The sequence below is a fragment of the Siphateles boraxobius genome, unplaced genomic scaffold (genome assembly GCF_051911475.1).
Source record: "Siphateles boraxobius isolate OS27281-9 unplaced genomic scaffold, OSU_SipBor_1 22, whole genome shotgun sequence".
NCBI classification, from domain to species: domain Eukaryota; kingdom Metazoa; phylum Chordata; class Actinopteri; order Cypriniformes; family Leuciscidae; genus Siphateles; species Siphateles boraxobius.
The window spans coordinates 25,882,895-25,893,847 of record NW_027508833.1 but is presented as its reverse complement, the minus strand read 5'-3'; the positions used below and the strand labels follow the sequence as shown (position 1 = coordinate 25,893,847).

The window sequence follows — 10,953 nt, the reverse complement described above, 5'->3', positions numbered from 1 at the left end:
AGATGGACCGTTTTGCTGCCTCCGTTCACCAGGCAGCTTATAAGTCCTCGGCCGTGGCTGTCAGGGCCCTTAACGTTTCTTCGCTCCTCTCCGCCTACCAGGCGGAGATCCTTGAAGAGTTAGGGCAACAATTGGAAAAGGGAAATCCTTCTGAAACCCTGTGGAAGGAGATCCTAACGGTGAACGACCTCGTCCTCCGTAACGCTCGGCAGGCCGTCCAAGCTTGCGGGCGCTCCATGGCGCTTTCCGTGGTCGGAGAGCGCGCGCTCTGGCTGAACCTGTCGGGACTCCCTGACAGTGAGAAACGGCGCATCGCGGGCGCGCCGGTGGAGCCCGGCCGGGCTCTCTTCGGCCCCGCCGTCGCACTGATGCAACAACGGTGTGACGATAAGAAAAAGGAGGATGAGGCCTTCAAACTTTGCCTTCCTAGGAAGTCAGTCCCACGCCAGGCGCCCCCTGTGCGTTTGCCTAACCCACCGGCCACGGGACGACAGTTTCATCAGGGCAGAGAAAAGCCCCGCAACAAACCACCCCCTCGGCAACATAACCCAGCACCTACACACAAGCACTGGGGTAAGCCCGCTCCCGCCGCGGCCGCGGCCGGGAGACCTGCGAATTCCAACCCCACCGACTCGAAACGCAAGCGGCCTGCCTGATGTTCAGCCGATGGGGGCTTCGAGTCCATGTTCACGGGCCGCAAGCCCTTCGGACTCCCCTCCTCTTCTAGGACCCCCGTCCAAAAAACCCAGGGGGTCCCGCGGATGGGTCAGCTCTCCGTGTGTAAACGAGACTGCCCAGCTCGTGTGTTCGAGAGATGTGTGTTTTCCCCCCACGTTCAGGGGGGCCCTTTGTAAGGGAAAGTTTAAGCTCAGTGACACCACACTGCCCACACTCTGTTCCCCTCACTCTCTCAATAAAGGCTTCGGCCCCAGTGTTTGCCCAACACAAAACACACAAAACACAAAAAAATACGAATCAAATGAATTCGTTTCGGCGGGAAAACCTCTCTCCGCAGAGAGAATTCATCTCACTGCAGAGAGAGGAAATCCCTCCGAACCCCTGCATGTCGCCTCTAGTGTACCCACTAGATGGCGCCATTGCATCACAAATAAACCTGTCGGTCTCACACAGCTCCGCTCTGGCCCGAGCGGGAGCTCTCGCGAGTCACGAAGCGGCTTGGCGAACCGTTTCAGCTCCCGAGTGGGTGATGCGTACAGTAATGCAGGGTTACAGATTGCAATTCGCAGTAAAACCCCCGCATTTCAACGGCATTCTCTTTTCTCACACGGAAGAGAACGCCTCTCACATTCTGAAAGAGGAAATTTCATCTCTCTTAAACAAGGGAGCGATTCAGGTGGTACCTCCCAATCTGATGAACCAGGGTTTTTATTCCCGTTATTTTCTGGTCCCGAAAAAAGGCGGCTCTCTCCGCCCTATCTTGGACCTTCGAGTGTTGAACAAACATTTGAGGAAATACAATTTCAGAATGCTGACACAAGGCGCACTCGCCCGTGCCATAAAACAGAACGACTGGTTCACATCAGTCGATCTGAAAGATGCTTTCTTTCACATAAGCATCTATCCTCCGCACAGGAAGTTTCTTCGTTTCGCCTACCAGGGCATATGTTACGAATTCACAGTTCTTCCGTTTGGACTCAGTTTGAGTCCCCGGTCTTTCTGTCTGTGCGCGGAGGCGGGCTTAGCACCTCTGAGAATATCAGGTCTGAGAATCCTGACTTATATAGACGATTGGCTCATCATAGCCGAATCAAAGGAGAAGGTGTTGCAGGACACCGACCGTGTGCTCGCGCACATCACATCGCTCGGGTTTCAAGTGAATGTGAGCAAGAGCAATTTCACGCCCAGTCAGAATGTCATTTTCTTGGGCTTGGAGTTGAATTCGGTCTCCATGCGAGCGCGCCTCTCTCAAGAGCGCGTTCGCTCTCTGATGAACTGTCTGACGCAGTTCAGAGAAGGGGCGAAAGTGCAATATCGCACATGTCTCAGGCTACAGGGTCTCATGGCTTCATCCACCCAAGTTGTGCCATTGGGACTTCTGAGGATGAGGGCGTTCATGAAATGGGTCTTGTCACTACATTTCAGCCCGATTCGCGACCTTTGCCGCTCGGTAACAGTGACACGCGCCTGCTCGGCGACCTTGCGCCACTGGGAGAGCGAGAACTTTTACGCACGGGGAACCCCTCTGGGGGCGGTTACGATGCGGAAAGTTGTGACGACAGATGCGTCCTTGACAGGCTGGGGTGCCACCCAGGAGGGCAGAACGGTGAACGGTCTGTGGCCAAACAGACTACGTTCAGCGCACATAAACTATTTAGAGCTTTTAACCATTTGGAAAGCTCTGAATCATTTTCTGCCTCGCCTGCAGGGACATCACGTTCTAGTACGGTGCGACAATACCACGGCTGTGGCTTATATCAACCGTCAGGGCGGCATGCGCTCGTCGAAACTCCACGCTCTAGCTTACAAGCTTTTGGTGTGGAGCAGACGGGTTTTCCTGTCGTTACGCGCAACTCACGTTCCGGGCATTCTGAACAGAGGTGCGGATCTGCTATCAAGGGGAAACCCAATCTACGGAGATTGGCGTCTTCACCCTCAGATAGTGGAAATGCTATGGATGAGATTCGGACGGGCGAGCGTAGATCTATTCGCCTCGCGCGAAAACTACCATTGTCCTATGTTCTTCTCTCTAAGGGACATGGACGCGCCCCTCGGGGTAGACGCACTGGCCCACCCATGGCCCAGAGTGCTCCTGTATGCTTTTCCTCCCCTGTGCCTGATAATTCCCTCATTGGCCAGGGTGAGAGAGCAGGGCCTGTCTCTCATTCTGATAGCACCCAGGTGGCCCAAGGCACCATGGCTGGCGGAGATAATTCCTCTGTTATACGCCGAGCCGTGGCGCCTTCCCGTTCGCACGGATCTATTGTCCCAAGCCAACGGGGAGATTTACCACCCCCACCCGGACAGGGTGGCTCTCTGGGCCTGGCCCGTGAGAGGACGAACCTGAACGCACTTGGGCTTTCGCCGCGTGTGGTCGCCACTATTCAGAATGCCAGGGCCGTCTCTACACGGTCCTTATATGGCTGTAAGTGGCACGTGTTCGAAGGGTGGTGCGATGGGCGCGGTCTCACATCTTATCAGTGCTCAGTTCCTGATATTTTGTGTTTCCTTCAGGACCTCATGGAAAAAGGGAGGTCTTTTTCCACCATTAAGGTCTATTTGGCTGCGATTTCAGCCTGTCATGTGGGTTTTGAGGGCTCTACTGTCGGGCAGCACCCTCTAATCCGCAGATTCATGAAGGGTGCACGCCGCTCGTTGCCAGTCATCAGGAGAACTGTTCCGGAATGGGACCTCTCCATGGTGCTGGAAGCACTGTCTCAACATCCTTTTGAGCCCCTGGGGAGTATTTCCCTTAAGCTGCTGTCCTTCAAGACAGCTTTGCTCTTGGCCTTGGCATCTGCCAAACGTGTCAGTGAGCTACATGCACTCTCGGTTCACCCCTCGTGCACTAAGTTCTCCCTCAGTGGAGATAAGGTTTCCCTTAAGCCTAACCCGGCCTTCATGCCGAAGTGCTTCCCTGCGTTCACTTCGGAGGTGTTGGAGCTGTCCGCTTTTCACCCTCCACCTTTTACCTCTCTGGAGGATCAGAGGCTGAATGCTCTGTGTCCAGTCCGTGCTTTACAGGCTTATATGACCAGGACCAGCGCTTTCCGGAAGAGCGACCAGCTCTTTGTTTCATGGGCCCCTCCGCACAGAGGGAGTCCCATATCGAAGCAACGCCTCTCACATTGGGTTGTGGGCGCTATAACTATGGCTTATGAAGCAAAGGGAGTGCAGCCCCCAAGGGGCATCAGAGCTCATTCCACAAGGGGCTTAGCCGCCTCTTGGGCTTTGTTTAGGGGAGTGTCACTGCAGGACATCTGCTCCGCTGCCAGTTGGGCTTCTCCTCATACCTTTGTGCGTTACTACCGGCTGGATGTCACCAGAACCTCGGTAGCACATTCGGTTTTAGGGGTTGGGTCTTCTTAGCTCTTCCCTGTACCCTGTTGAAACCAATAAGAGTGAATGGCCCGGCTGGTCATGTTCATTCTTGCCACCAAACATTTACTTCCCGTTATGGGTTTAGTTTATGTGCCTTGGTGGGTTGGGGGTACTTTCATGTATGTGTCTCATGCATGCTTCATGTCCTGCGTGTCCACAGCAGTCGGTGTGGCGTCACCTTTGCAGGTTCATGATTAATGGACGTGTCAGGCACCGCCTCCCCGGGGTGACCGTCTTTCTCTGGCTTTCAGAACCTCACTGTGAGTGTATTGGGCAATCGGGGAGCTGTCCATGTCTCTCCCATAGGTGGATCTCGAACACGAGATGATGAAAGAGAACAATAGGTTACTATCGTAACCCCGGTTCTCTGAAACATCGAGTGGAGAGATCCACCAGCTTTGCCCCGCTTGCTGCACGAGAAGCGAATATACTTACTGAGGAATAGCAGCGCGCCCAGATGTTATATGCCCTTAGGTGAGGGGGTGTGGCCTCACCTGGCATTGGCTGCGCGCTTCTGTCTGTCTAGCCAGACTTGGTGCAATTGGATGCTTCTGCAGAGGTCAGGTACGGATGCCCTTCCCATAGGTGGATCTCTCCACTCGATGTTTCAGAGAACCGGGGTTACGATAGTAACCTATTGTTTTTTTTCCTGATTGCAGTTTCACCAACAGATGTCGCCCTTGGGCCTTGGCCTATGAACCTCTTGAAAACGACCGCATTATCCGCATAGAACAACAACGAAAAAAACGTATCTAACCTTTTCTTCTCAAACAAACTAACTGCATCTTAAACAGCCCAAGTTTCAAAATTTCCCGGGGGAGAAACCCCCGGACCCCCGTTAAAATAAAAGATTCAACATGCAGGGCTAAAAAAGCCTGCCCCGGATCATTTGCACTACTAGCGATGCCCCCTGGACATGCATACACGACGCAAGGGCGCCCGCGCTACAAAACGAACATTTTTATTTAAAACAGTGTCTTACCTGCAAGCGACGCACGAGTATCATCCCGCTGTCTCTTCTTTTTCCTTTTTCCGCCCCCGACTCTTGGTGCCTTTTCGAGGCCATGTCTGAGGTCGGTGTCTGCCAAATTTTACATTGATTGAGGCATGAACAGACCACTGGGAGGTGGGGAAGGGGGGGCACCAGAGGGAGACTGGCACAGGAGATTCACCTTTTTGTCGACTAATTTGGTCTAGGCCTATATTACTTTTGTATTGCTTTTGTATATTAACATGCTTTAGACATTTTATTTGTTATTTATAATAGTAGCCTATTGTGATGATTTTTCACGACCCAGATTTTTTGGTGCCCCCCCCAAGCACTTGGTGCCCTTCGCGCAGTGCGTGATGTGCGTGTGCGGAGCGCCGGCCCTGAGTCCTTTCAGACTGTTGTTACATTGCCTGCTATCTTCTCGGTTAAATTGTGTGGATTATTTATCTAAGACTTTTGAATCTAATCATCTTCGCCGTGTGTTCTAATCAACCATTAAAGTACTATACCATTAAAGGTTGAAATTAACTGCTTTGTATACAATTAACATACAATTTATATAATGAGGTTTTTATAATAATATAATATTTTGAATGATATAAGAGTCAAAATATAATGAATATGTAATATGCCTTTAGTGCATATATTTAGCAAAATGCTCCTCTCTAGAGTTCATTATAACAAGCCGGTCAGTGAATGGCTTTTCTGAAGTAAATGTAACATTATGTGTACATTGTTTACAAGCTGTTTTACGGACATCTTTCAGCAGTTGAAACACTGATTTGAGCAATTATATGAGACTAATTTTAGTAACTTTCAGTAAGTTGTACTGTATTTTTCAACATCTGATGTTCATTCATGTTTATTTCATAATATAACAAGTAGTAAAGAGGGAGAGATGGTCAGTTCAACTGCCACTTGAACAGAGGTGCTACAGTGATCTGTCAGGCCACATTAAAGAGCACCAAACAAAATTTATTGTTTGAATATTGTAATAAAATGTGCCCATTGGCCTCTGTCCATCTTGGCCTCCTAATCATCCTCCCCATATGTGGTACATTTACTTGAGTACTGTAGTTAAGTACACTTTTTGAGCATGTGTACTTGACTTGAGTATTATTTTTTCTGGAAACTTTTTACTTTAACTTCACTACATTTTAAAGACAAATATCATACTTTTTACTGTACTACATTTCTGTCAAGGTCCTTGAGTAGACAGTCAGTGGATGATTTTGGTTGCAGGGTTTGCTTTGTGGTTGGAAATGAAAGTCGGGTTGACGTCAGAACCCGACTGATGTTTAACATCCTTATTGATTCTGACATCAACTGAAATCAATGATTTTCAACGTTGGGTTTGGTCGTCTAAAGGCGAATTTTGTCATTGTGTTGGAGCACACTAGTTTATAGTTAACAGTAAGGCTAACACATTCATACTAACAGCAACAACTTTTCATAGAGACTTTAGGGCACTATTTGAGGGAACAGCCATTTGGGTGTCCGAAACCATTGTGGACATTATTAAGTGCATTTATTCAATCTCACATTTAAGCACACTACTGGAACTTTGCTCTAGAAATAAATTTGCTATTGATATGAGGAGAGGTAGGCATATATTCAGAGGCATCTGTACTTTCACTCTAGTAAGGAAGTTGTGTAGCCTACTTTTTCCACCTCTGCCCATATATAATGATTGGCTTCATCACTCTATCTCCTCTCCACCAAAAAGCTCCTGTGCGACTGCTGTCGCATCATCCAGGTGGATGCTGCACATTGGTGGTGGTTGAAGAGATTCCCCCTTCCATACGTAAAGCGCTTTGAGTACCCAGAAAAGCGCTATATGAATGTAACAAATTATAATAATGACAGCATGGCGAATATATAGTACATACCGACTACACTCATACTGTCACAATTATGTCTTGTTAGTTTTGTTTTTATGGACTTTTTGCTTGTATTCATCTGTTGCCTGTTTCCTTTGGTCAATTTCCTGCCACTCATCAGTTTTCATGTTCACTCATTAATTATCACAGCTGTTTGTCACTGTCTCATTATCACTGTGTATTTAAGTTTCTCTGTGTGCTCACTTCAGTTGTCCGGTATTGTTGGTGAATGGCATGCAACACTTTGTCTAGTTGCTGTTTCTATACCTTGGATAATATGATTCTACTTTGAGTTTAAATAAAAGGACTTATATCTGATCTTCTCTGCCTTTCGTCCTCATCATCGGACTGACAGCGTTACAGAATACCGGACCACAAGAATAATTTAAATATGGATCTTGCATCCATGAATGTCGCCCCAATGGGGTGCCCCTACAAACCCAACGGGGCAACGATTTTTATGTTTCAGGGAGGTAGAGACCTAGAGGAGTATGTGGAGGATTTCGTCGACGTCAGCCACCTTGCCCAGTGCAACAACTTTGCGCTCATGGTGGGATCCACGAGGAAACTCCTACTGGACGCTGGCCGAGTACATCAACTTGGTCAGCGAATATTTTACGGTGGGCAAGATAGAAGAGGATCCTGCCGCCAACACCCAGTCTCACTTACCAATTTAATCCTCGGAAACCAGCGGGCCCCGGTCACTTAGAACCTTTCTTTTATTTTTGAAATTAGCTGCAGATAGCCTAGCTGAACCTCTGACTCATCTTTTTAATCTTTCTCTGGTCATATAAAATTCCCAAGGTATGGAAATCTGCTTATTTTTTACCACTTTTGAAAGGAGGTGACCCTACCTTGCCTAATAAATACAGACCCATTTCCAAACTTTCAGCTTTGGCCAAAGTATTGGAATCTTTGGTTAGTGAACAAGTGAAAGAGTATTTAAATGCTCAGTCAGTTTTATCTAAGCATCAATCAGGTTTCAGGAAAAAACACAACAGTACTAGCCTGACTACGTCAGACTTCTGTCACGGACACACACACAGGAAATGTAAGATCCAATAGCAATTTATTGGGGTAATCCGTAATCATAATCCAAGTCTGGCAAAAGGTCAAAATCCAAAAAAGGCAGTCCAGAAAACACGAAACAGTACAGGCATGGAAACATGGAAGTGCACGGACATCAAACAAGGACTCCATGACAAACACTGACACAGACAGGGTATAAAACAAAGAACTAACAATGAAATAACCGGTAACAGCTGGGTACAATGATGACGGGGAACAGCTGAGTGCAATGAACAGTGATTGGTACAGACAAGGATTGTGGGGGATGCAGTTCCAGAGTGAATGGTGACAGTATGGGGAAGAGACCTCTAGTGGACACCCGGGGAACACAAACCAGACACTGTGACATAACCCCCCCTCTACGGAGCGGCTACCAGACGCTCCAAGACCCACAAAGAACAAACAAAACAAGAGTCCAGGAGGGAGGTGGAACGGTGGAGGATCAGGGGGAGGGATGGGGGGCCAGGTCCATGGAAGGGAACAGAAACAGGGGGTGATGGTTTAGCCAGCGGCCAGGGCGAAGCAGACGACCCCTCGGGCGGCCAGGGCGGTGAAGAATCAGGGGGAGGGATGGGGGGCCAGGTCCATGGAAGGGAACAGAAACAGCGGGTGATGGTTTAGCCAGCGGCCAGGGCGAAGCAGACGACCCCTCGGGCGGCCGGGGCGGTGAAGACCCCTCGGGCGGCCAGGGCGGTGAAGACCCCTCGGGCGGCCAGGGCGTTGAAGACCCCTCGGGCGGCCAGGGCGGTGAAGACCCCTCGGGCGGCCAGGGCGGTGAAGACCCCTCGGGCGGCCAGGGCGGTGAAGACTCTGGGCTGGACGGGACCAGCGGTGAAGTCTCTGGGCTGGACGGGACCAGCGGTGAAGGCTCTGGGCTGGACGGGACCAGCGGTGAAGGCTCTGGGCTGGACGGGACCAGCGGTGAAAAACTCGGTCAGCCATGTTCACTCCGGTATTTCGCTCGATGGTTTAGTTTTCGCATCATACATGTGTTTAGAGTGGAACTTCGATGCGGCTGAGCTGGCGAATAACACACATCATAACCAAACGTTATGTGATTGGCTTACGGGTAACCAATGATTTTATAGCCCCCCCGCGATAAAGAAAACACTTTTCAATGATGCGATTCCAGACTCTGTCTATGAAGCAAAGCGAAGTAGCAGAGTTTGGTATATTACCATGCTACAACAGTACCACTGCTTCTATAAAAGTTATTAATGATATAGTCAAAGCACTTGATGATAAGAAACACTGTTTGTCTCTGTTTATTGATCTGTCCAAAGCATTTGACACTGTTAACCATAGCATACTAGTTCAGAGACTGATCAGTATAGGTGTGTCTAAGCACTCTGTGGGCTGGTTTATCAACCACCTCGTTGATAGGAATCAAGCTACGCAATGTCCTAACGTCAAAATATGTATCAATCTGTAAAGGGGTACTACAGGGCTCCATTCTTGGGCCACTTTTATTCACTATTTATATAAACTGTCTGGAGGAAAATATCCAACACGCATTTTTCATTTTTATGCAGATAATATGGTTATTTATTGTTGTGCAGCTACCATTAGGAAGGTGTATGAATGCTTGCAAACTGCTTTCGATAGAGTGCAAGCACAGCTTTATCAATTAAAGCTTGTGCTTAATGCAGAGAAGACCAAAGTAATGGTCTTTTCAAACTCAAGGAAAAATGAGTTAGACCTGCATATTGTTACTAAACAGGGTAAAACAATTGAGGTAGTTTCATCTTATAATTATTTTGGATTTTAAATTGATGATCATCTTTCTTTTACGCTTCATATACAAAATATAGTAAAAAAAAAAGTTTTTTTCTTTAGGAACAAATCTTGTTTTACTTTTTCTGCCAGAAAAAGGATAGTCGATGCCACATTTCTCTCTATTACTGATTATGGTGATCTGTAGAATATGAATGCCCCATCAAAGTGTCTTCAGATGTTGGATGCTGTGCTTCATGGAGCTTTAAGGTTTATTTCAAATGGCAGACCCCTCACTGATCACTGTATACTTTACTCCACGGTACTCCACATCTCCACATCTTTATATATAAGGGCATTAGAAGCAGGTTTCCATGTTACATATCCGAATTGCTTTCTTTTACTCAAGTACTTATCGTTTACAGTCCCAGAAAACTATTTCATTGAATGTACCTCAAGCCCGGAAAGAGTTGTTTAAAAAGGCTTTTATGTTTGTTGCACCTTCTACTTGGAATGACCTACAGAAAACACTTAAACTACAGTGTATAATTTCCTTAAATGATTTTAAAGGTTATGTTAAAACTACGAGTCCATTCACGCAAATGTTTTAATTAATGGCACTTTTAGTTTATTTAATTGAAATGCACTTGAGTTTTCTTTGCCTCTTTTGTGTTTGTTTTGTGATTGTGTGATCTAATTTGTTCTGGTATTTTGGCCAGGTCTCTCTTCTAAAAGAGATTCTATATCTGTGTGACTAACCTGGTTAAATAAAGGTTAAATAAAAAAAGATGTAAAAATAAAAATAGAACATAGGCTACTTTTTTAGTGGTCGTAAAGTAATTACTTTCTCAAAATAAGTAGCCTTTACTTACTCTCAAGAGAGTATGCAAAAAAAGAGGACGCTGAAATGTGTGAGAGTTGGCAGCCCTGTAGGCTACCAGTCATTATAGGCACTATCAGTAAACTGTCTGCTTAAAATCATATCTTTGCAGCTACATCTCAACTTATTTGACTAACCCGAACCCTTACCTATAGTCTAATATGACTACTCTAATGAGAGTTAGTTGACATGAAGTTGCAAAGTTTCCATCGTGGACCATCGAAATAAAGGGTAGCATTGGCCTGACCTAGGCTAGCCCTACATATAGGCCTAGCCTAACATAATTCGATCTATGAATTAAATAGGCCTGTAGTAGCTAGCCTAATGTTATGAGTTTAGGTATCTTTATATTTGTTTAACGA

At 47.2% G+C, this 10,953-nt stretch overlaps 2 protein-coding genes across 2 annotated transcripts in view; one reads left to right on the top strand and one right to left on the bottom strand.

The window, feature by feature from the left end:
• Window positions 1–10,953, bottom strand: part of LOC143746962 (solute carrier family 35 member D3) — a 347,105-nt gene that overhangs the window by 66,009 nt on the left and 270,143 nt on the right. The window lies entirely within an intron of this gene.
• On the top strand, window positions 2,755–4,047 carry LOC143746653 (uncharacterized). Its single transcript, XM_077238610.1, has one exon. The coding sequence runs from the start codon at window positions 2,755–2,757 to the stop codon at window positions 4,045–4,047; it is 1,293 nt and encodes a 430-aa protein (XP_077094725.1).

Coding starts and splice junctions, on each gene's coding strand:
- LOC143746653 (XM_077238610.1), top strand. CDS start 2,755: ATGGCCCAGAGTGCTCCTGTATGCTTTTCCTCCCCTGTGCCTGATAAT.